We start from the raw sequence: 27,004 nt of genomic DNA, 5'->3' as shown, positions 1-27,004 counted from the left end.
TAAGAGATTTAATAGCAAAATACAATTTGTAAAAATTCAAAAGTGCTCTGCTCGTTGACAGCACGTTATTAGAATAATTTAAACACATAACAAATATTTCCAGGCCATTATACTGGATCTTGTCGGTTGGGTGTCTCTCGCAGTGTTTGTTTGTTTTTTTTATTCAAAAGGAGCTACAGAGAGAACTGCACAGTCTGGATAAGAGAAGGAGACGACTGAGAAAGATGAAAACAAACATGCCGCTCTAAATGCTCGCCGTTAGCTGTTCTAAAGAGGTAAAGTACATCTCTACACAAATATAACTTTAACATACTTTCACAGTCTTTTCAGATACTATAAAGTCCAATGCATATTATCTTAAAAAGAGCATTAAATGTAATTTGCTGATGAAGGTTTCACTATTTTCAGCAGAAAACTTTTCTCTTCAAATCAAGTGGAAAGATCTTTCTCTGAATGTTGTAAAATGCTAATCTCATCTAGAATAAAATGATCAAAAGTATTTTTTGTCCACAATCAAATAAATTCCAAGCCTTTTTCCAAACACCACAAACTGCTTAGCATCAGATATATAATCAATACAAAGATATGGATCATGTTCATGTGTTCAAACTATATAAATTATTGTAAATAGTTGGAAGAGATATTGAATTCATTTGTTTGCATTTTTAACTGTGGTTTGTCTCATCTTTGGATTTCACAATAATTGTACTTAACTGCAGAATAACGGTTGAAAGAACAAACTTATGGCACTGTGAGATCTCTATGTCGATGTAAGCAGGATATTTAATTAGAAAAGTAGCTATGAAAACCAAAACTACAGACGGGTTATTTATAACTTGAAGGTTAGAAGCGACAAGAATCCACAGGATCACTTGAAGATATAAGGCTTGGATCGGATTCAAAGGATCAGCAACCTTGATGACAGCCATCTGACGTTTTGTTTAAATGTTACAATCTAACATGAAATGGTGTAAGGTCATATTTAAACCATTTATCTATGTTAAAATAAAAAAATTTAGAAAGCTGGAAAACGCCAAAAGCTATAGAGTAGTATCGTTGCCTTTTTAAAGAATATTGATGCACTTTCAGCCAATCTGAAATCTGATCATTTTTTTAAGAAACAAAGAGGTCATATTAACTTAACTCAACATTTAAACTTATATGACGTAAAACAAACAAACTAATAACAAACAAAAAACATGGGCTGTTGTCTATCTATGTGCATTGAGTAAAACATGATCCAAATAACTCTCTCTGGAGCATAGATACAACACTTTCTGCTTTATTCACTCTCCTTATTAGAGCAGATTGCTTATCGCCTACTTCACAAAGCGCCCATATAGCATAGCTGACAGCATTTAGGGAGAGCTGCACACATGAACTTCTCGCTAACACTTTCCTACACTAACCAGCTGTCCCCCTGTGGTTTCAGCTTCGGCCAAACCTTTGAAATGTCCTTCAAGGCGTAAAAAAACAACATGCACACTGCTTTGGGTAAAATCCTATTTGTACACTTTAATTACACTTTGAAAAGTTGCAAGGTTTAAAGTTTCAAGACCTTCACTTTTTCTCTTCTCATTTCTGATATTGATTAGGCTCTAAAACATATGTTGGGCCCGCTGTTAGAAAGAACAAAGAGGGTTCTCATTACGTGCTGCGCCTCAGACAGCTCTGAATGTTTCAGATATGATTTGCTGGTGTTATCAAGGGAAGCAATAAGAAGAATTCAGTCAATACTTTTCACAACCATGCAACCAACATTAATTTGCTCTTTACAAAAAGCTAAAGGCACTTTGAATGTAGTCATTAATAAGATTTCAGGTGTCCCAAATGCCTTTTATTTTAAAACCACAGAGACATATCCATATAAATAAGTCCATATCAGTCAATGCCTTGTATTTCATGGTAGATCAACATAAAACTCTGTGATGGTCTTAATCAAGGATAAACTTTTCAACTTTGCATGTCAGTAATGATAGAATAGAAGCATTAGCATTAAATAATGACATAATAGATGAAACACAAAAGCACTTAATTGAAAAAAAGATAAATGTTTTGTTTTAAGATTAGTCTAGACCAAAATTGTTAAGTATAATTACCCAGGCAGGCTGTATTCACAAAGACAGTGCAATCAAGTTGTTATTTTTGGTTGCAATGTAAGTGAAAATAATTCCGAAGGGAAATTGTTACTCTAGCATTGATGCCTGATTGTCCTGTTATCATGAAATCTCTTTCAGTCGTTTTCATGCTACACGTAAGCCACTCATGTGTGTCCAAAATGGATTTCTTCATGAAACCACATTTAATTAATGTGGGTGGTTGGATTTGAGATACAGATTTTGAATGTATAAAAAAAGAGTACACTTTATTTTAGGCCCTGGTTGTCAAATATAGTGCCCGTTATTTAAACTGACCTCTTGATATCCCTTATCCACTGTGTTGATGCTTTCTACGATGAGGACGCATCGAGGGAGCCACGTTGTCTGGGACTCTTCACACCAGGAGCTCATCTGCTCCAATGAGTAAAGGCTCTGAGGAGAGAAAATAAGGGGAGTCAGGCAAAGGTGTATCATTGTTATTCCTGCAAGAGAATCAGGAACTAGTTTAAAAAAGCTTAACACACAGAGCTGGTTTCCTGATAATAACTCCTGTGATGATGACCAATTCAAATCTAGATTTTGCATTGCAGAAACAAACAATTATAAATTGATTAAAAAAAATTGATCAGGTATTTATAAATGTGATGAACACAAGGCATTGATATAATTGTGTTAAACAAGATATGTATGTTTGAACTTACAAATCCCACAACCTACTTTTGATATCAGTGTTTTATGTGAATTTTTGCATAAATAAAAACAGGTATCTTTCAGGAAGTGATTTTGGAGGGAAAAGTAAAGAAAAACAATTTTTTTTTAAACATTGGCTTCTATTTGTATAACATAAACCAACAGAAAGACACAAAGAGAGTGAGAATATGAGTTCTTTATATACAAACAACAAATGTCTTACTGATAATACTTACTTAATTGTACTTAAGGTCGATTTCGGGTGCAGGACTTACATTTAGTAGGCCCGTTTTGAACCAAAATAAGGTCACTTTTCCTTGAGCAGACACTTTGAATACCTATGTACTGGGGGCTTATTTTGAAGACAACTGTGGCAGTTGAAATCATGCTTGAGAGGAGAATTATATTTGAACCCAACACACCGCTCAAAGAAACCGAATAATTACAGGTGGGGGGTAAAAGTACACTTTCCTTTTGGGGTCTGGATGAACTCTCACCCCGAGGAAGATCTCGCGTTAACTCTTGGTGGTTACCAGGGGAACGAGAGTTTGAGAAGTAGCGCTGATTTTGCTCAGCGAAATGAACACCGGAGATACAGCGCTGCGTTTATAATCGGCAGGCAAACAGACATGTGTGTTGCAGCTTTGCACATGAAGGAAGTAATGTAGATTCACATCAACGCATTTTACGTTACCGTGCATTCATTCTAAGGTTGGTACCGTATGTAGCCCTCTAACGTTAGCTTGCTAAAGCTATAGTAGCTAACAAACTGTTGTTGTTGCCCGTTTCTCTTATACTAGCTTATAACACACACTTACTTACTCTTACGACCATGGCAATTCAGTAAATAGTCTAGCAGCCTCAAGTAACGCTAGCTAAGTAAACACTTGCTTTAAGCAGCTGTATTTCCTGAGTTAAAAATAACAGCTAATGTTATCAGGGTCAATATGGGCTCACGTTCCCTTTTGCCTGTGGGCTAAAAAACATTGATGGTTCGCGCTAAAATTCAATAATGTTAGTGAGTGTTGTGTTATGTACTCAAAGTAAAGGACAGCTCACAGCAATTGTTACTTTGTATCACACTGCAATGCATTACTAATACCTTGGTTATACATTGTCACCATGTCAGTTGAAGTGGTGCTGTAAGGGGCAGAGGTTGAGGAGAAGTACTCGAGTAAAGGTATAAATACCAGTGCACTCGTTACAAGTAGAAGTTCTGCATTCAAAATGTTACTCAAGTAAAAGTAGGAAAGTATTGGCATCAAATTATACTTTAATTACCAAAAGTAAAACGAATCTTTATGCAGATTTTCCCAATTCTGAATAATTGATATCATGTCTTGATCATAATTATTGATGCATTAATCTGTTACTTACCAAAGCTGGCTAAGGTGCAGCTCATTTTAATTACTTTGTAAGTACAGTACTTGATTACATATACTTTTACTTTACAGCACTGCAGAGGGGTGTGTTGTGATGATCATGTTGATTCTTTTTTTTCACACAGGAACGTGTGTGTGGAAATAAGTAATATCCGGCAAAATGCCGTCCCCACAAGTCCTCCAGCCTGTTCTTAAGATGAAGGTGGATGAGCTTTTCCTCAACTGGCTGAGTGATGATGCAACACAGTCACTACTCAAAGATTATCTCGACCTAATCAAAAGTGGACAATACATCGACTTGAGCAGTGGAGACGCCCAGGAGAAGAAGGCATTGTCCTTCAATGAGAACAACAACGTGGCATCCCAAAGGAACCTTGCAGAGAAGAAGCCCGCTCCCCTTGGTACTCCCTCCAGCCCCCCGTCTGCCAGCACACTTCCTTCTGGCAGTAACAGTAGTACCAGAGTGACCGGACCCAATGGCCGAGTACTACGGAGGTCTGTCAGCACAAAAAAGGCAAGTTATAAACTGAAACACACAACAAAAAAGAATTGAACAACATTTCAATAATTGCCATTATATAATTGATGCGGCCGCAATGCAAACATTTCCCAAATTGGGATCAATAAAGTACTTCTTCTTATCTTATCTACATATCTGTAATCATGCAACGCATTATTCAAAATTCAAACCTCCTATTTAACTGTTATGAAACACTTTTTCAGGTTCAAGTGAGTTTGAGATGAACTTACGACATCATGCCACAGGGCTTTCTTCTAAGGTTGCTTTCGATACATAAATAAAAGAAGGTGTGTCCTGCAGTTTCAGTGTTGTTTCTGGAGCCGCCTGATATTAATCCATCAGAGCTGCATTATGCATGCCCATAAATAAAAACATTTAGATGCTTCTTGCTTCAGAGTCCAGGTATGCATGATGTCACATTGTTGATACAGCTTTCTGGTATATTTGAATACAATCGAGGCAACATTAAGTTATTAGCAACACCTGTGCTTTTCCCATTATGACCGGACACAATTATGCTGTCAAATGGCCTTAATTGCAACTGCTCAGATTATACTTTCATGACTTTGCTTACAAGTGCACCTGTGGTATAGCCTAGTGTAAATGGACTGAGTTTATGGTTGCTATATTTTTTTTGTGAATAGCATCTTCCATGTTTTAGCAAGAAACAATTGCTGTCTCCTGCAGTGTCTTTCTTCCGTAATCGGACATGTTTCAAAACCTTCAATCAGGCTTTAATTAATTAATTAATTCCATCCGGACCTTTTATACATTATCATTTCTAGTTTCTCAAACTTGGCTCTAATGTGTACTCCCAGGCTGACCACAAGAGGCTGCTGAGCATCCTATGGGATCAAAGGGATGTAAAGGCTGTCCACTCGGAACTATCATAGTGGAGCCTCCGTGTCTGTGGGCATATGTTTTGATTATTAGTCAAATACTTTCCAAATGTGCGTGCCTCGCCCACGAATTAGTGTGGTATGAGAGGTGGGAGTGTCTGCACCCAGTCTATCCCTGGCACTCTGCTAACTACTTTCAGCCTGCGGGTTGCAGATCTTATTAGGTCTCTAGAGGTATATGAGATATTTGCTTTTGCTGCTTCAATTTTAGAAGAAATCAAGCCACACAAAGCATTTGAAAGGCTGGAAATGTTTTGTAAGTCTGTTCAAGGACAACATGAGAGGTTGTGAGCATAGCGAGTGTGGTGACAGCCAAACAGCAGGAGGCACCTCTTAGAGACTTTGCCTCGTACATGCTGTTGACATGCTAAAGACAGGCATGAGGAGGCGTTAAAGTGATCACTGGTGATGCATCTGCTCTTTCTCTGACTAAAACACCAGGGCTTGACAGGTGACATACTGCTAAACTCAGAGCCCATTTACACGGGAGCGCAAACACAAACGGACCGAATTCGTTATCAAAGAAGTCTGTTCACACGCATTCGGCTCATTTAACGTGTCCGTTCACACGAGACCACTGGAAACGCTGTAGTACATGTGCCGGGCCTGTAAGTGGCGCTGTACTTCTGCCACAAAATACACCAAAAGCAGCGAAGAAGACCCCCGAGCATGGTTGCCATGGTTGCCCTTCTGTTTATTCTCCGCGGTGGATTTAGCAACATGTAGTTCATGTAATTCTCCATGTCCACTTGTTGCTGATGGTTGTGGTAGAGGAGCTGTAGATTTTGCACTAACATCTGTAGCATGGTCAGTAGCACTAGCAGTAACTACTGACAGTAGCTACTGACCATGCTACAGCAGTGAGCAGCAGAGGCGGGGCTATGGCTTCATCGTTATCAGGAAATGATCGTAGAGGACGTACACACTGAGCCGTTTGCCCCCCAGAGAGTTCCGTTTGCAGATCTATCCACCTTTGGGACCCGTTATCGTTTGCGGGGTCCGTTTCTGCGGTTCCGTTACGGCCTCGTGTGAACGAACGGGCTATACGCGAGGGAAAAGTAGCAGATACAACCCGTTTCGTTCTCGTGTAAACACCGCCTCAGAGTAGAGGACATTGTGTTTTGAAGATGATGATCTTTTGATTATTGTGTAAGGCATACAACTATACCCAACCTGCATGAGTTTACGTTAATGCAAATCAATATATTTTTGACACTATTACAGACAGTAATATTATCAGTGTGATGTGTGTAAAGAATATCAGTGTGCTTGACCAGACGTTGAAAGCTTCAGGTAGACAGCTAATGTCAAAGAATTGTCACAAAGCATCACATTTACCCTATCGTTTATACAACAATTGAATTGGAAGTAAGGACTTTCAAAAGTCATCATGCTACATTTTCCATTTCTTTTCAGGCAAAACGATCTAACTAAAACCCATCAGATAAAAACATCTATTACACTTTTTGATTTCCTGTGAGATATTCTATCTCAAGTCTATGTGAAGATACAAAGAAAGTCTGACTAAGGCCTTTTTGTAACCTCATCATGATTCATCTCTAAGAAAGCCTGAACACAGGAGGAAGAGTTTTGAACCCTTTGTGGGTTTAAGATTTAGTATTTCTCATCGGTTTGTTTTTCATCTTTATTATCAAGATCTTTCTTTCGTTTCATCTTGTCTTATTAATGAGCCCTTATGACAGAGCAATACACGGTTTGACAGTCTGATCCGCACATTATTATTTCCACATGTCTCTTTCTTTCCAGTGACATTTGGCCCCTAATGCCACCCGCTCCCCCCAGATTAGTAAAAAAGCAACTGCTGGACGATTTGTGCACTCTGCTGTGATGTGTCATGGCATGTGGCCCTGCTGTGTCACTCAATATTAAAGGGATTGTGAAGTTGTATAAAGTATTACTTCTATTTTAAAACAACAAAATGAAGGCCTTCATACAGATGCATTCTTTAAAGGATTACACAAAAATTCAATTTATGTCACACTGATGCGTCCTGGAGCAGCTGGTCTGACTTTGACATCAGACACCGATATAGATAGCCTTGGTTCCCTTGTGTTGGCGTTATATACCCAGAACTCGGCCAGTGAGATGAGGTGTGGCAGCACATTCATCCTCTCTGTATTTCACTCTTAAACTAGTTATATTAGATGCCACTCATTGTCAGAATATCTGTTCATAGATTGTTTATTAACACCATGTACAGTAAATGGCTCCATATGGAGGCTTGGCCTACAGTTCTGCTCCTGTGTGGCTCTGCTCATCACCTCAAATGAACTTCAATAGGTCACACCCACCAAAACACTCAATAGTTTTTGTAATATAAATCAGAAGTAAAGTGAATTTACTTTTTTCTCTCAGCATTTAAGATCACAGGTTATTTCGCAATATGTATTTTTATAACATGCTTGTTTGGGCCCAGCAACATTGAAGCTATTTGAAGCGGGGGTCTAGGGTCACATTATCAGTTCCCGGACCTGTCAGGGAGAGCCAGGTGTTAAATCGTTTCCCCACAGGTCCTTTTATTTTGGAGTCTTGGTAACTTGTGAGTTTAAAGTGTACAATTGCAAACCTTGGGTGTCAACAAAGAATCAGTTGATCCATGCCCTATGAGAGATAGCAAACATAAATATGAGGGGTCTTCTTCCACATTTTACAAATATTTGATGGGCACGGTCCAGTTGTTTTCCTAAACTTTGGAGGAAAAAAAAGTAGATTTGTATTTGCGTAACCTTTTATCATTAGTCTGACTTGAGCTGTTTGTGCAGCATCATTCCAATATATCTATTCACCCTCATCGTTTGGACCCTTGAAACATAAACACATGTATTTTTATATAAAATGGAAAATTCAATCACAGAACTCACAATTCACTTATGGCGCATTTCCACTGCAGGGCCTCGCACGGCTTAGTACGGTATAGTTAGGCCTTGGTAGGCCAGGCTCACTAAATGCTGCATTCCCATTACAGTTTAGGAACTGGGGTAGTAACTATAGTAACTCAGTGTAGGCGGAGCCGTGACGTAATCTTCAATGCGAAACACAAAACCAACATCAGCCGTTAGCTCTTAGCACTCAAGCTCACAGCTTCTCATATCTGTTCAGAAACTAGACAAAAGTTAAACAAGTACAAACCACAGACTGCCTGTGTCATGGCGAATACAGTCGCTGGTTTATTTATGTCTGTATAGGCCGTTGTTGTGAGTGTGGACGGTCGGAACATATATAACGTTAGCTTAGCCAAGCTCCATTCAGAAAACACGCATTTTAAAAGGTTTTTTGCCTGCCGTCTGTCTGCAGACTTGTCAAAGCATTAATTCATGGTTTTTACTAACCGGTATCAGTATGTTGTTACGTCGGCCTCATTTTGAAACGTGTATTACTATTAAATCACGATAAAATATGTTCATTTTGTTGTAGTTGTAGCCCCCTTGCCAGCGATTCTCTCACTAGTTTAGCATATTCAGCCCGGTTGTTGGCCCGGAAAAAACCTGGATTTTGGAGAGCCAGAAAAACTGTGAAACAGTACCCGTTACCGCTGCAGTGGAAATGCGCCATTAGTCTCTAAAGCTTTTGTCTCTAAAACCTAACCCCTAGGAACTTCCAATATTTACACAGTAGTTACTGTAATACTGTTGTGTTTGTGAACAAGGCCCTTTTTACTGTCACTCCAAAAATGTCTAGGTCATTTAAAATGTTGATACCAATATATATCTGTACCCTGTTCATTGAAATTATAGACACAAAATAAATGCATATTTCCAGTTAGGTTTTGTAAAAACAAACCCACAATATTCAAATCCGATTGACATCCGATTTTCGAAGAAATGTGAGTTAGTATTAGTATGTGTAGTTATTATGAATTCAGACCATGTCATTTGATATAAAGATCAAAATATATGATTTCACTCCAACATACTTCGATAGAAAATTGATAAATAACTATATTTAAAGGTGGGGTATGTAAGTTTGAGAAACCAGCTCGAGTGCGCTAGAATTTGAAAATACACGACCGGAGAAAATCTGCCACTTCCTTACAGAGCCCCTCCTCCAACACACACGAACGCGCACATGACCAATGAGGGCACGAGATAAGTTTGTGCACAGATGGAAGGCTGACAGGCAGGTAGGCCATCCAGTTACTTTAGCCGGGCCGGATAAAATGATTGGTCGTGCTTTTTACAGAACTACGGCTTCCACAGATGACATTTTTTGTCAAAGCACTTAAGATATTCATAGCTATCGGGATGTTAAGAGCATTCCATGGAATATAACAAAAAGTGTATCTCGAGCCGGTTTCTCAAACTTACCTACCCTACCTTTAATATTATGTGGATTTACCCAACAAACCCTGTGATAACCATCCTACTTTTAATAATTGCTCTTATGTAAGCCAGCTGATCTGCTCACATCATGTTCTACTTGTTGACCTTCCCTGAGCCCACCATGTTGTCAGTCAATTGAGCCTATTTTTGGCACACGTTCACATGTATCACAAATCCCTGTCTCAGACATCCGATTGTGCTGGAGCGTTCTGGATTTCACCGCAGCATCGGCTCTGTACCTGGCTGGGAACCAGTTGTGGCTCAGTGTCATGAAAACATATGAGTCACCTCCGTGTGAAGGCAGATACTCAAACCAACTGAACTTAATATTTGTGGATCACTGTGTATGCTTGTATTGACGGTCTGGGAAAGCCCTCTGGGACCGTTTGATTGATTTGCCCCACCCTCCTGTAATATTTCTCTCCGGTTTGCTATCTGCAATACATGTTATATCTTGAATATCAAAGATTTAAAACAACTGTGCTGAATGCCATTCTAATTGAAGCTCTACTAAAATACAAAAGTCAACATGTGCCTACTAGTCACCTGACTGCTGGGAGTTTCAACCTGCCAGTAGTCGCTAACTGCAGACAGTGTGTTTCATAATCTCATGTGTTATTATGCGATAAAGAGACAACGATTGGACACGCTTCTGTACAAATCAGATTAAATAGTTTACAGACTAGACATGTTGTGGGGTCAGTCTGAGTTCTCGTGTTTTTCTGTTTGTCACAGTGACCCATTAGAGCGAGGACATGGTACTTTAGCAGCATTAAGTCGACTGGTAGCTTCCTCTGAGGCTTCCTCTGAGGCTAACGTTTTTTGGACAAGCTTTCTGTGTAGGCCCTACAATGATTTGGTTAGGGAAGATGCTTGCTGGAGCTTATTAGCATTCTGCTTATTGAAAAGCCACATTATACCATACCGAAGAAAGCTTATATTCAGAACATGTGTGTGTTATTGTGTGTGTGTTGTTGACTCAGTTCACACTGCTACTGAAAGTGTGCCTTGTGATTTTAAAACACCAAGGGGGCTGTTGCTTCCTATGTAAACCAACACATCATTATCCCTGCTGTGTTGTGAAACCTCTGTTTGCGAAACACACTTCTTTTACCTTGCTTCAAACGCAAAATTGGACAGGACAGAATTGCATGCGAGTTGACAGTTTCATGTGATTTACTAGGTTTTATTTTGGCCTCTGGGCTCTCTTTTCCATATTTGGTTTGCATTGATGAGCAAGAACAAAAAGCCGCCATCACACAAACAGCTTATCAAGCATGTGCAGTGTCCTGTGTGTGTGGACGATAACAGGAACTGGGTTTGAGCAGAAACTAGTGGAAAACTGTGGACTTTTTGACCCTGTCATCTAAAAATAATGTGGGTGTGCTTTCACTTTCTTTGTAAAACAACAATAACAATAAAGTTTAGTTCCGTAGCCCACTGATGTGGACAGCACATCAGTGAGTAATTAACATTAACAGCAGTGTACACATGTAGGTGTTGGGCTTTCCCTGTGAACAGTCAGTGCAGTGAAGGAAACCCTAGAGCTGTTAGATCAGCATATTGGAAGGAATTGATGTAATTGCCATCACTCCAGGACGGCAACCGGAAGCGGATATTTTTGTGAGAAGTAAAGATACACTCTTGTTTTCCAGATCTAGTTTCTTGAATTGCCCAAACAGTGCTTGCTGGTGCTTTTAATAGGCGCAGACTGGTTCGGTCATCATTCTTTGAGTTTGACATGTGTCCTCCCCCCCTACATTGCCCATCAACTATAATAAGATGGGGAATGGCTGGCAGCCCAAGCTTGCAAGAAGAAGGCAAAACAAAGACCACCATAGATTCGATACAGAATACTTGAATATATGTATAAATAAATAAATAAAGATGTAACTCTTAAAGTTGTTTATGTGTCATCTGGTGACATGACCTCTTGTTATCTATTCCTAAGCAAGCAGTCATACCTTGGATGTGTTGTCGCTTCGCCGAAGTCACGTTGAGTTTATTTTGTATGCCTGTTGTTCTGTGATGTATTCTTTCAGGCAGATTTAGTGACGGGAGATATAGGCACATAGCATTATCTTCTGTAGGTTTTTATTTTAAAATGTCCCAATTAGTGTCTGTACGGATTGCCCAAAGTAAGGGGGGTTCGGTTTGAAGGCCTCGGAGCACAATCAAAGTTTCCCTGCAGTATTTGGTTGTGGTGCGCAGTTATGAGTGGTGACTCGTGAGTCATCCTGGAATTGAGGTGCATCCTTTAATTGGCTTCAGGGGTGCTGCAAGCTGCAACAACAGCTCTGTCTCTTTACATAACCTTCCTTGAGCACAGAGGTATGCAAACTGGAAAGGGCAGATCCATTGCACACACCCCTCCCATCCCACACGTACAGTAAGTGACTCCCACACACAAACACCCTGTCGCTTCTTATCGCCCCACCGGCTTTGAGGCAAGGGCTCCCTGACCCCCGCACAGTGTGTGTGTGTGTGTGTGTGTGTGCGCGTATGTGCATGTTATGTAGAGGCTGGGACAGAGCGGCAGGCAGAGCTGAGATTGTGCGACCAGATCTGGAATGGGAGAGAGAGTCACAGTAGCAGCTGCTCCTTTGCATTAAGAGGCTCTCACTCTGACAGAGGACAATCACAGGCACACAGAGGACTTCCACTGCTGCCACGGCCTTTTGCTCACAGAGCTCACTGAGTGATTTGTACACAGTCAAGAGGATACCGCCGGATTCACTGTTGTGTTTGTGTATGTCTTCCCCATCCTGTCCGGAGCGAGGATGAGGATGAGGGAGCTCTCTCTGCGTCAGGACCCTGACCTGAGGAAGGAGTTGGCCCTGCTGGCACGCGGCTGTGACTTTGTTCTGCCCTCTCGATTCAAGAAGAGGCTCAGAGCCTTCCAACAAGGACAGGCAGGTGTTTGTATGAGTGTACCCTCGCCCACACAGGCTCCTCTGGCCTGTCAGCCAGTGGGCAGGTCTTTAAATGTGGAGTAGAATTTGTCGGTTTGATGTTTTGGTATTCAGCTGGCCTTTGTGGAAATGTGCTATTTAACATGCCTCTGTCATTGTACCTATTCCTCACTGTTGGCTATTATTCTTTGCAAAGTGGAACTATATGTGTTGTTGGAACCAGCAGCACACCTCGGACAAGTGAGGACAAATCATTTGTATCACTTTCTCCAGGCAGCATTATTCAAATAGCTTCCACACACTGCTGTGTCATATGACAACGTGATTTGTATATTTATGATAAGTTGTGGGGGGCATTTTAAAAAGTGAATGATGTAAGCTATGGTTATTAGATGATGTTTTCATCTTGTGTGGTATGTTGTGCTCAGCTGCTTTACTCTCCTCTTACAGACCACATCATTGTGAATGTGCAAAATGTCATGGAGCTTAGAGGATGTGCTCAAGAGCTCTGCTAGTGGTTAGCATGGAGCGAGAGAGAGATAGAGGGGACGCTGCTGGGCAGGGCCACGGGAGATGTTTATGTCCTTTTATAGCCATGGCTGACACCAACACACAGGACAGAGAAGAGGATCAGCCGCATTTATCGTTTATCCGATGGAAATGAGCAGATTACCTCTGGCAGAACACAGCAAAACTATTTAGATCAGTATTGACATGTATATCATGTAGAAAACGGATATGGATAGATTTAGCCCTCTTATGTTCTGCTCTATAATTCTAAGGCTTTAATGATGGCGTTTTGGAGCTTTGTCAATTTCTAGCCAGAGTTGAGAACAAGTGGTAGAACATGTCAGAGAAAAACAAGATGATGATAGTTGTTGTCTCTTAGCCTGCGTGGGTCTGTCATGTGATAATTAAAGGTCATGGAGGCCAGTTAGCAAATTCCTGACTCATGTAAGGTCTTTGGGTACGAGATGACGAGAGTGAAGCATTCTCTGCTCAAGCTGTTTTTAGTAAGTGGCTAATATGTGCACATAACACACTTTGGACCAAATGCATCCTGGCTTTTTATAGGTGTACCCTCACTGATGAATGCCCTCTACAGCAGTGGGTCCCAACACGGGAGGCAGGGCCCGCAGTGGGGGCCGCCAAACCTAAATTTGGAAAATGTATATCAAAATAAACGTTTTAATCTCACAGGTTAAAGTATGCAGATAAAACAGCCAACAAGCTAGCGGGCCAATGGCCAAGCATCAGTGATGAGAAAACAGAATTTCTCCAAAAAATTGTCATTAGTGATGTGATTGTTTTAAAAGAAATAATGATGATAACCCAGATTTAAAAGACTGCCATTGAACTTTTTTGTATCAATGGATGTGATCTCTTCACAGTATCTCAGCTGCGCTCAGTTTGTGTAGTAAATCATACTGGTTTGAAACAAAATGATCATCAAATAAAGAGCTTGCATTATGTCATTCCCATTAGACATACAAGGATAGACTGGTTTCCAGCATGATTGTAGCTTAATGGCATATTCTGCTAAAGCCTCACACAGATCTATCATTTGGGTCCCTGGCAGAAGTAGCACACAGATGGTTCCAAGCTCTGACATATTTGAAGGTTTTAAAGATGTGTTACTGTACCTCTACAGTCCACACACACACACACACACACACACACTTATAACATGGCAGCCCTGATTCTATCTCCAGAGCTGGCATTAAAACCTCTGTTTGCCTTTAATCAAGAACTCTGTGTAAACCCAGCCAAGGTTTACGCATCATGCCATTGCATTGCATCTAGTTATTTATCAGGACTGTCCATTAAAGAAAATAATATTATACTTATTAGACATCCAGTCACTATTTTTAATCACATCAGTTCTGAGTAGATTTACACAAATTATAAATTAAATTCAAGCAACTGTCAATAACATGATGAAACATGAGTAACTCAAAAGATGTGGTTGTCTTGTGTTACCTTATTTTGTTTTATAGAGATACCCTTTTGTTCAAAATAATCTATTTTGATGACCAAAATATACTTCTTAATTAAACGTTATTGCGATGCCACAGATGTGATGACCGGTGACTAACGGTCAACTTCAACTAAGACACCAAAACAAAAGATGAATTAGTTGACTCAACTAAGAAGGGTCAGCTTTTGCATATCAAATGAAAATGGACCGGTACATCTGTCAGTAGATTACCACATTTAGATTTTATTTATAGAACAAGTCCTCAGCCGTATCTAGAATTATGTGGGGGTGTATATAGAGGATTCAAATACCTGACTCTCTTTAATTATTGTCAATCAAGGGGTTTACGCTTCAGTCTATTATCAGTCAAGCCGTTTAACACTTATTAGTGTCACTTCTTAATTTAAAATGTATTATTGAGTTACAATCTTTTAAAGGGTTTAGTCTAACACAGGCATTTATTACAGATAAATGGTTCATTACTATAACCACTAGCTGCTCTTCCCTGATGGGGCTGATGAGAGGTGTGTTAGTGCTGGCAGTGTAACTTTTTCATCCAGACAAGCCTTAGCACATGCTGGAATGCTTGATCTGAGAGCAGTTAGCCTTTGCTAGCATCAGTTGCTAATCGTATTTTTCCCTGTGTGTTTGTCTCAGGCCCAGGTGAGGACGGAGAAGCCCGTCCCCACAGCGCTGAGTGAAAGCATTCCAAAGTTTTACTTCCCAAAGGGACGGCCGCAAGCCAACATCAACATCGACACCCTCATTACCAAAATTGAGAAAACATTTTCCCAATTCCCAAATGAAAGGGCCACCATTGAGGACATGGGGCAGGTCGCCAAGGTGAGAATGTGATGTGAAGCATCGAGGTGAAGCTGCCACCCAGGAAATGATTTCCATTAGTGCCATTTACAAATGTTTGCTGATTTTCAAACCTCTTCCAAAAATATTATCCATGTCTCCCTGAGGAATGTGAGCAATGGCCCTGAGGGGAATCTGAGTGAAGAGATAAATGACAGCTAGGTTTCCTGAGGGTCTTTAACACTACCGCCAGCCCACCCTTCAGAGTCATTGTGCTGTTCTATTCTGCATTAAAATCACATGTGTAAAGGAAATGCAGTGTTTTTCCCATCTCTCCTCTCTATAGCCACTCCACACACTGTATCTGATCTGCTTACTTGTCTCCCCAGGCCTGTGAGTGTCCTTTCTACTGGAAAATGCCATTGTTCTGCTTGGCTGGAGGCGACAGGACCGGCTTCGTGTCCGTTCACAAGTTCGTGGCTATGTGGAGAAAGTAAGACAATGGCTCTTCTTGTTCTCACTGGACCACTGGTACTCCCAGCCAAACAGCTCGTACAATCTCCTCGAAACAAAGATGACCGCTCACTGAAATGACAGACGTGGCATGCAGCTCTCTGACATCTACTTTCATTTCTAAACAGATATCATTGATTACAAAGGCCTCGTAAACACTCAAAAGGGAATAGTTGCTGGGCATATACAGTTTAAAAAAAAAAAAATGCAAACATCTATTCAGTGTCTTTCTGTGTGAAATTGTAAAGGGTACCATAGGGCTTTTGTAATGGCGTCTGTGCTCTTAGTTGAATGCTGTTGTGTGCAATAGGCATGCTCTTGTATTAATGCGCGAGCCTAGAGGGCTGATAGACCTGGCCTTTGACTTGAGCTCATGACTGAGCCATTCTTAGATGAGAGGCCACAGGCATTATTTCCCCCGCAACACTTGACGCTTATAATCACCAGGCAGCGATTCAGAATCCTAATTTCAGAATGTATTATACCTGCGCTCGCACTTTTGGGGGGAAACATTTCAAACATGTGCTCTTGAAAGAATGATAAAAAAGAATAGAGCGAACATAAGAGTGAAAGAGGGGAGTAGCCTTGTAACCATCTGTTCTCTCTTTTCTCCTCCAGGACTCTGCAGACCTGTCACGACGACGCTACTAAATTTGTGCACCTCTTGGCCAAGCCTTGCTGTAATTACCTGGAACAAGACGACTTTATTCCATTCCTGCAGGTACTGGCGGCAGCTCACCCAGGTGGAGGGCTGGACTTGGCAGTGCTGGGTGGCATAACTGGATTTGCGTGGGTGGTGGGAACTGGGTTTCATTTCAGGCCTGTCCTGATGAAGTAGTGCTTTTTCATGTGGCGGATAACTAATTCAGGGAAGCTACTGTAGGTCAGTGGAGGGGGAGATACTGAAAGAAGAAGTGTAGGATTCAAGCTCAGCAGAAAAGAACCAAAGAGGGATGGACATGGTTCTTATTTAAAGGTCCCCTATTATACTGTTTTTCATCAATATATTATAGGTCTCAGATATATACAAAACATGTCTCTGAAGTGTTTGGCTCCAAATACCAAACAGATCATGCATTGTAGCATCCCATAATCCCCTCTGTTTCAGCCCTGTTTCAAAAGTGCTGATTCTGTGTCTGTTACTTTAGATGAAAATAAGGAGCCCCTCCCCACGCCCCTCTGAGAGATATTTGGTTATAAAGAACACAATGGTGCTCTGGGAGGAGATGCAGGTGCTAAGGTAGGGGGGGGTTACCTTGGTTGGTGATTGGCTAATGGTTACACAAGCCAAACAATCGTTATGACATCATAAAGTGGCCAAAATCTGATCAGCTCATTTTCAGACAGGTTTTTATATAAATGGATCAGGACAAAAAGAGAGAGAATCTTTGTTCCTGAAACTTTCAGAGTCTCTTCACACAGAGGGGACACATGTTGATGTAGAAGAGACATGAAAAAGTGGATTTTGCATAATAGGTGACCTTTAAAACAAATTAAAGCAACAAAAAAAATCCTAGAAATGACATGGATTTATCAAATGTATTTCTAAGAGTAGTCTAATTCACTGTTGGTCGGCCTTACCATGTGAACCTGCTGTGCTGGCTGTGTGTCTTCTCATTCCCCCTGACAAGCTGTTGGTGCTCCACACCAGTCCCACCCGACACCTGATTCATTTTCATGCTGGCAGGGGGGGGGGTGCCTGACTGAACAGCCGTTAGCATACCAGCAGAGATGCCTTGTGGCACACGCCGTTTAATTTGTAACCCTCCGCCCGGCGAATGGCCTGTGACTGTTTTGATGAATGAAAGGCGGATTGCTGTGGAGTAGATTTGACTGTCCCCGCCTGTTTCCTGTGCGCTGTGATTTATGTGTTTCTCTATGATTTAATTTCTCACACTAAGAGTCAAAGAGGCACGACGACTGCCCTGAAATAAGGCCTTTTAATTTCATTGCCGCCTTCGCATATATGTCAACAATTCTTTCCCCCAGCAGAGTAAATGGAAGGGGGTAGAATTAAAAAAAAAAAAGACGTGGGGGAGTTTCATGGGAAAAATATAGCTACAGTTTATTTGAAATGCAGCACACCCCCTGTGACTTTATGGCATGAGGAAGGTGAAGAGCAGTCTCCAGAGAACGCTTTTCTCTGGCCTTCTCATCGGTTTGCTGTCGGAGCCAAAAGACTTAAGCACATCCCAAAAGCGGTTGACCCGGTGTTTTCTGACTTCAAATAGTTATTTAAATGTGATGACCTCTTCCAACAAGACCTGAAGCTTTTTCTTTACGTGGTAAAATGTATAAAGCATATGCGCTGAGTGATGTAGATGGACACTGACAACTTTGAATGTTTGAATAAGCAGGCATTTAAAAGCCTATTCTGAATGAGCAACAAAAAAGAAAGGCACATGTGGTTTGCCATTTGACTCGTTTCTGAAAGTAACTGCAGATTTTGACTGAACTTGTGTTTGTTTTTGTTGTAAGCACAGCATGTCATTGATTTGTTCTTTTGCACACGGTGTGTTAGTTTTGAGGGGTTTGTTATGGAGATGAGTCAGACGTGCAGGACAGACAGAGAGAGCTGACTTTACTCTATGGTTTCCAGGATGTGGTGAACACACACGCAGGCCTGGCCTTTCTGAAGGAGGCACCGGACTTTCACTCACGATACATCACAACGGTATGCTAACACAACTCGAATAACAGCACATTACTATTGTAAGATTGAAAAAATGCCTCAAAATGTTTTCTCATGAAATATTTAGTTGTTAACACAGTAAACTGTTTTTCAGGTGATTCAGAGGATATTCTACAATGTAAATCGTTCATGGACCGGAAAAATAACATGTTGTGAGCTCAGGAAAAGTAACTTACTTCAGGTACAAGACTACAAAACCAAACTAATGTTTTATCTCTGGTACTAAAATCCACTTTTTGTATGTCTGTTTGACCCAAAAATATTTAATAATATTTATTTTTAAACCATGATTAAATAAAAAAGGTGTAAAGATAGCATTCAAGTTATTGATAAAAACATTTATCTTCAAATTCACACATTTTCATTGTGGTAATCATGTACGTTTTATTATAGAACAATTATTTTTGGTTGTTTTGTCCATTTTGTATATCTGGTATGATAACAATATTCTCACCAGAATGGTAGCCTAATCTGTTCTTGTTTTTATTTATTATTTAAACCAATTTATTTCCGGTAAAACTAAGGGTGTCTTTCTAGTTGCACCTGAAAACTATTTTGCATGTGTGATTACCCCACGTGTAGAAGGTAATACATGAACAACGCAGCCTGTCTGTAAACTATAATGGATATGAATAGACACATTGACAAATTGTACCGGTATATTGACCATCTATAAAACAAAAAGCTATCATTGAGATTTTGGCTTTTCGTTTGTCCCAGAATCTGGCGCTGCTGGAGCAGGAGGACGACGTGAACCAGCTGACAGACTTCTTCTCTTATGAACATTTCTACGTTATCTACTGCAAGTTCTGGGAGTTGGACACCGACCACGACCTCTACATAGACCAGAAAGACCTGGCCCAGCACAATGACCAAGGTTCACTTCTCTTTAAAGGCTCCTATTCTACTCTCTTTAAACAATATAGTATAGGTCTCAGACATATACGAAACATGTCTCTGAAGTGTTTTGGCTCAAAACACCAAACAGATCGTGCATTGTAGCATCCCATAAACCCCTCTGTTTCAGCCCTGTTTCAAAAGTGCTGATTCTGTGTCTGTAGCTTTAAATGCAAATTAGCTGCCCCTCCCCGTATAGCTCTGCGAGATGATTGGTTAAAAAGAACACAATGGAGCTCTAGGAGGAGATTCGGGTGATAAGGTGGGTGGGAGTTACCTTGGTTGGTGATTGGCTAATGGTTGAGCCAAAAAAACATTGTGACATCACAAAGTAGCCAAATCTGATCAGACAGGTTTTTATATAAATGGATCAGGACAAAAAGTGAGCAAATATTTTTTCCTGAGACTTTCAGAATCTCTTTACACAGAAGGGACACATGTTGATGTATAAAAGACATGAACAAGTGGATTTTGCATAATAGGGGACCTTTAAGGAGCAGTTGGTTTCAGATAAACTGTATGTCTGTACTCCCACACACAGTTCAAACAATAAAGGTGCTGAAACCTGTCAGAACACGGCTTTTCTCTCACTTTCCATGCATTTGTTGGCACTGTCAGAAGGTTAAACTTTCATGTACAAATAAAAAGCATTAGTGTTATTGTCTGGGTCTACTACTCACACACACACGCACACACTGTGAGAAATAGACTTCTCTTTGGCGCTTCTCCACACACACACACACTCCACACCACATGTTCTTAGTTGATGGTCTGTGAGTGAGGCAGGGGAAATGAGACACAAGATCAATAAGAGAGCAGCATTTATACTCTGCCTCGAATGACGCCATGTCTGGAACAATTTCTACGACTATATGGCCAAACGATGACCAGAGGATTTATAGAGTTGTCGAGATAAAAAAAATAAGGGCTTAGACTAGCCACTCTGGATTTACAGTCTGTGAGAATGGATGACATGTGTTGTGAATAAGATGTACATTAACTGAGAGCGCTGTGAGTGAAAGGTTTTTATTTCCAACAGTCTGGATTTTAAATGATCTCTTTGCTGTGTTTCCCCAGCCCTTTCCCAGAAGATGATTGAGAGGATATTCTCAGGGACAGTCACAAGGTACGTGGAGATTTGAATGGGAGTTTAAAAGATGCCAATCACAAGTTGTGAGCAAATCATTAAACATTTTGAAACAACACTCTTTAGGTGTCATTAGTAACAGTTTGTTTTTTTATTTCCTTCAGAGACCGAAAGGTGTACAAGGAGGGGCGGCTGAGTTACGCTGATTTTGTCTGGTTCCTCATCTCTGAGGAGGACAAGAAGACCGACACCAGGTGTGTAGACCAAGGCTGTACAAGTTTAGAATTTAGAATTTGCTTTCATTTCAAATTCTGGCTAAGATTCTGTAAGATTTAGTTTTGGTTTTACCGTAGGTGTTGTTTTTGTTATGGCCAGGTTTAATGACACACATGTATGTCATTAAATATACATAGAAAACACATGCTTAAACATCTATTATAGGAATAGTCATAATGTTTACATCTTTTAGATTCTCTACCACAGGAAAATGACCCCAGTTGGTTTAAATTAGACCGAGTGAATAGCTTGGTTAAATGGCATTTGATCTCCAATACTTAAATGATGTCCTTGTTTTTTTAATTGTACTTGACTAGACGTAAAAAAAAAATGTATCAGACATTAAACATTGTAAAAAATAAAAAAAAGTTTCATCAAGACAGTCAATCTGTCACAATTAGTGTGTGTGAGTGTGTGTAGCCATTTTCTTGATCATCTTGAGGAACACTCACGGTAATGATATACAAAATTGCTAAACAACTAAAACTTACATTTAAAGGGAGATTTATTCGTTTTTTAACCAGGTTATATCATTTTGGTTGAATTGTTCTTATAGTATATCCTTTTTATTTAGTTTCAGTTCAAGGTAAGATTTGTACTGCTTATTTTAGTTTGTTTTAGTTTATCAATAATAACCCTGATGCTGACCTACAACCAAACTGTTTGCATCTCGTGTTATTTAAAACCTTTCTCATGAAATGCACATCTTCTCTCCTCAGTATAGAGTACTGGTTCCGCTGTATGGACCTGGACGGGGACGGGGTGCTCAGCATGTACGAGCTGGAGTACTTCTATGAGGATCAGTGCCAGAAGCTGGAGACCATGGCCATCGAGCCCCTTCCCTTCGAGGACTGCCTCTGCCAAATGCTGGACCTTGTCAAGCCGGAAGTGGACGGTCAGACCTTTTTCACGTTTATACACAAGTTCACACACACACTGAAAGTCAGACAGCGGGGAGAGAGGCAGACGCACGCACACATTGATCCTGAGCTGAGGGAGCGAAACAGATGAGACTGATGCCAGCTGTCGGTGTCATCCACACTGTCAACAAATGCCCGACAGCACTTAGCTCAGAAGACACTAGTCCCCGGTGAGGTATGCATGTTTAGTATTGATAGCCGCAGCAGGAATGTGCCCCTTGCTCGACCTGCTGCTACTGCAACTGTGTGTTATAGCATGTAATACGAGACGCAACAACTTCTTTTTGAGGATGGTATTTCCCTCCACAGTTATGCCTCCTCCCGACAGAACCGTTTCAAGAGTTTTGAAGTCTGTTAAAATGTCTCATTAAATGTGGTATTCTTTAGAAGATCTATGCTCTTCAGTACAGGCGTACAGTTAGATTAGTTGTAGATTACATTACATAGATAGAGATATTACACTGATGACCAGTTAACAGCAGATCAGATGAGACTAGAGGAGTTTTCATAAACACCCCAGTCTAAAATGCCACTGTCAAGAAATACAGAACTTTCAGAAGCAGATACGGGGACTTTTTTGAGTGCTCCAAAGATATTCAAATCACGGCCATTGATTTCAGGCATGACATAGAATATATATTTTGGGTTGAAAGTTTCATTTAAGAATCAATCGCCTTTTTGAATTAGTATGAGCTAGCATCAGCCTCCAAACATCAGACAGGGCTCGCTGTGGAAGTTACATTGAAATCTTAAAGCCTTTTAAACAGCTGCATGAGAGGTTAGGCTGGCTAACAACATGTTCAGTTCATCCAGATTAAAAATGTTTGAATATACGGTCAGTTGTTTTTATATCATTGAATCCAAACATTTTAAGGTTATCAAATCTGAAAAGCTGCTTCCTTTCTGTTTTTACATCTTTAAGAAATAGGATGTGTACTGTATAAACAATGTTACAACTTGACAGTAAACTCTTACAACTTGTCACACACATTTATTTATTATTTAACATTTTAGAGACCGGATGAGGCAGGTAATTGGAATACGATTGACAAATTAATGGAAATAAAAGAAAATATTGGCCACAGTTTTAGCTTGAAGTAGTGTGGCCCAGCTGTTTTGTGGTTTAGTAGACAAGAGATCACACTCATAATCCCTGACACACTTCTGTATAACTCTCAGGCACATTTTGAAAAGCTAGAGTGAATGGCAAAGTGAGACTAAAACCTTGTACTGAGGCGTCCTAAATACTTTTATAATCCTCTGCCTCGTCTAAAGTGATCTTTTATCCCGTCCAGGTAAGATCACTCTGCGGGACCTGAAGAGGTGCAAGTTGTCCCACATCTTCTTCGACACGTTCTTCAACATCGAGAAGTACCTGGACCACGAGCAGAAGGACCCGTTCTCTGTCATCAGGGTAAGGCTGTCAGACGATGTGAGACGGAAACAACTTGTTCTTCTGTCAGAGGTCGAGGGGATCACGTTTCTTGTGGTGTTTTTTCAGGAGATGGAGACAGAGAGCCAGGAGTTCTCCGACTGGGAGAAGTACGCTGCGGAGGAGTACGACATCCTGGTGGCCGAGGAGGCCGCCAACGATCAGTGCAACGACGCGTAAGTCCAGGGCTGGATTCATTAAACCGCTAAAACTGTCCTTTATTTTCTTTGTAATTCTTTTACTTTGACACTAACTCATAACCCCGAATAAAAGCTATTCATTATAACTTGAAATTCGGCATGAAAGTAAAAGACGTTTACAAGACTCTCCTAAAAGACAGCTTGGTAACAGCGGTAATGAAACGTTTCAGATTTATTTTCAAAATCTATTTTGACCAATGACTATTATTTCAACCCTATTTATTAACAACAATATATAACATTGTTCATGTCAATTACTTATAACATATTGAGTTTAATGCATGGATTTATATAATCTTTTTTAGAAACTGGCAGATGGATGTTTTTGTCTGTCTGCAGTTAATAGGAGTTTGTTCATGGTTTGATGTATTTTATGGCTTTACAAAGTATTCCCAAGTACATTTCTTCAGAAGTTTTATAAATGAGTCGCTGAATATTGTTACATATTGTAATAACAAATATGTACTGTTATGAGGGCTCACAGTATATGCAGAACACAAAAAGCCTCATTTTATGGCAGAACTTTCAACATCACATGGCAGGAAATGCAGAGTTTTAATTGATTGTACATTTCTTTAGATGGTCTATTGTGCAGTGAGACAGTGAGGGTCAGGTCAGAGGTCAGGCCTTGTGTCCCGCAGCAGAGACCCTCAGAGAGTCAGTGGTAGATTAGGCTGTTGACAGGTATGTTGTGTGGTTTTAGGAACACCACCAACTTCTAAAGACAGGCAGCTAACCAGAGCAGGTAAGACCTCAGGTCAGCAGCAGAGACTTCACTGTCCCCCTCCTCTTCCTCTCTGTGAGTCCAGTCCTAAACCCACTCCTGGCTCCCTACCCCCCTCCCATCCGATCTGATGCTGACAGCAGGTAGTCCTTCTGTCAGACCGCACAGTATCTCGTTCGTGTGTGCGTGTGTGTGTTGGAACCAGACAGTTTCTGTTTTTAAACTTCCACTTCTGAGGAAGAACTGTACACCATCTCTGTCCGTACCGTCACGTGTTGCTCCTTTGTTCTCTCCAGTTCAAAATCTCCTGTCTGTTTTAAGGAATTACACTTATTCGCTTTCTTGCTAAAAGTAAGAAGAAAAGATCGACACCACTCTTGTATGAGTATAGTTCAAATGAAGCTGCTAGTTATATTAGCTTAGCATAAGAAAGACCATAGTATGAGCCAATGGGATGGTTGTAATTACACGGTTGGTCACTATGAATATTGGCACAATTGCATCTAGTATTTCTGCTAAGCTCCTGTAAGCAGCAACTGGTTCTTTTTACATAACTCTCAGCAGGAAAGCAAATGAGCTTTTCCAAATGTAAACAGTTTGAGTGTTATAATTGAGAACATTGACTGTGTCTGAATGATCCCTGATCTTTTCCTCTATGTTTCTGTTCAGGTATGAAAATCCTCTGAGCCCTTTAGGGCAGCACATCTCCACTGAGCTGGGTCTGACAAAGAGACACTTCTTTCAGATCCCCAGTCCACACTGCAACCTGGACGAATATGAATATGAAGATGACTTTGAGTGATCCTGTAGCGTCTTCTCACCTGCTGAGTGCCGTGCGCTCCAGGAAACAGCCCAACCTGCAGTGGATGAATCTCATCAAGACAGATTCAGGACAAACTTCAATAAACAGGAAGTGAACAGAGCACTGGTGGGGTCAGATGTGCTGGAAAAATGGACGCAGTATCACACATTTGGACAGGAAATATGATCAGAGCAGATGGTGGTTGCTCAAATTACCGAATGTTTTAAATATGTTCACCAGCCTCGCTTACAGAAGTCATCACAGCTGACTTTGTGGTGTCACAAGCGGCACGTTTAGACCTCTGCGCACACACACACGTGAACACAGGAAAAGTCGTGTAATGCTTTGTATAAAAAAGATCTGGGGCGAGTGTTATCTCATCTGAAAATCAGTATCGTGTTATAATATTCATGAGCTAAATCACATTCTGATTGGTTGATTCAGGATTTGAGCTAATTATCATCTGAAGTCATTGGCTAGTGTTACATTCCAGTGATCATAATGGAAGCTTTTCTACAAGACTGTAAATTCATGAATGGGTGTTTGTTGAAATGAGGAGTTGCCAAACAAACCACCGTCAAGCCTGCTGCACACAGTTCACACTGCCAAACACACACACAGTATTTTGTACAGGTCTGCACTCATTATGACATATATTTACTGTATTTGTGAGATGGGGTTATTATTAAATTATTAGAGAAGAGTTTATAAATACCTGTAAATATTTATTTGGTGCTTGCTGTGTTGTAAATCATTCGGGAAATTGTTTGAGACTTTTTTCTATGTTACCAAGTACTTAATTTGTATGTACTTTGACAGAACAAAAGGAACCAATTTTAAAATGTTTTGCTTTTCTTTAAATTAATAATAAAGACTTTTAATGGGAAAGTAAATACATGGACTGTGCTTTTTCATTTAAAGCATCTAGTACAGACTGTTTTTGATATGCTCTATACATATACATGTCTGTTAGATTAAAATGGCGGCTGCTCAGTCATGTTATTTTAGACTAAACTAAATACAGATGTTGAAAAGCAGTGCAATATTGACCCTCTTGGGAAATGACTTCATGGGTGTAAAGTGGGACAAGCTGTAAAGGCAGTAATACAAATTAACAATTTAAATATATGGAGAAATGTAACAGATTTGACTTTTTTATTTAAATTAATAGCTGCAATACATAAGGAATGTTTGGCAAAACTTAACAGGGAGTTATAATAAAGTGGCAGGCAGGACAATAAAGCAACATTCTTAAAATACTGAGGAATATCATAATATTCATGTTTTGGATCTCAGTGTGATCCAAATGTGACTTGTAACATTCAGGTAAATTATGGAAGTGTATTTAGGAATGCTTAAAAAATACTCATTCACTTGATCCTCAAATGAAAGTGGTCTGTGAATAAAAAACACTTAACTTAAATAATTTGAGACATTATTTGATAAACAAAGATAAATATAGTGTTATTTTATATATTTAACAAACCCCTTGAAAAATACTGAAGTCCTTCTGACTGCGTGAGCCTGTATGTGTTGCCCTAAGCCCATTTTATGAGAAATGTATAAATGTGCCTATTTTGAATAGGCTCTGTAATAAAACGATAGTTACGGCTGTAACTACGGTTCTATGAGTCCCGGATGACCGCCAGAGGCGGTGCTTTAGCACTGGATATGTCCATCGCGCGCATGCGCAGCTCGAGTACCAATAACAACAAAGTCACCTGTGACCCACGTGACACCGGCTATATCAGCCGGTGTCGTCAGAGGATCTGTTCCCAGAATCTTCTCGCGAGCACACAAGAATTCTGAGTGACAGGATACTCTGGCGGTCATCCGGGAC

General features: G+C 40.3%; 1 protein-coding gene across 2 annotated transcripts; it reads left to right on the top strand.

Annotated features, from left to right (window-relative positions):
* Positions 1-3,325: 3,325 nt before the first annotated feature.
* Positions 3,326-26,059, top strand: ppp2r3b (protein phosphatase 2, regulatory subunit B'', beta). 2 transcript variants are annotated; one of them, XM_034213563.1, is made up of 14 exons: positions 3,326-3,500; positions 4,297-4,685; positions 15,478-15,663; positions 16,011-16,114; positions 16,753-16,855; positions 18,734-18,808; positions 18,921-19,007; positions 19,547-19,703; positions 20,801-20,849; positions 20,975-21,064; positions 21,806-21,981; positions 23,302-23,420; positions 23,508-23,614; positions 25,032-26,059. In XM_034213563.1, exons 2-14 carry the CDS (start codon positions 4,332-4,334, stop codon positions 25,162-25,164), a joined length of 1,740 nt encoding a protein of 579 aa, XP_034069454.1. In that variant the 5' UTR covers positions 3,326-3,500; positions 4,297-4,331; the 3' UTR covers positions 25,165-26,059. The 2 variants fall into 2 exon arrangements, with proteins under 2 accessions (XP_034069454.1, XP_034069455.1); XM_034213564.1 differs by lacking the exons at positions 3,326-3,500; positions 4,297-4,685 and adding an exon at positions 12,290-12,842.
* Positions 26,060-27,004: the final 945 nt, after the last annotated feature.

This window comes from Gymnodraco acuticeps, unplaced genomic scaffold (genome assembly GCF_902827175.1).
Source record: "Gymnodraco acuticeps unplaced genomic scaffold, fGymAcu1.1, whole genome shotgun sequence".
NCBI classification, from domain to species: Eukaryota; Metazoa; Chordata; class Actinopteri; order Perciformes; family Bathydraconidae; genus Gymnodraco; species Gymnodraco acuticeps.
This window is presented reverse-complemented; position numbering and strand designations above follow the sequence as displayed.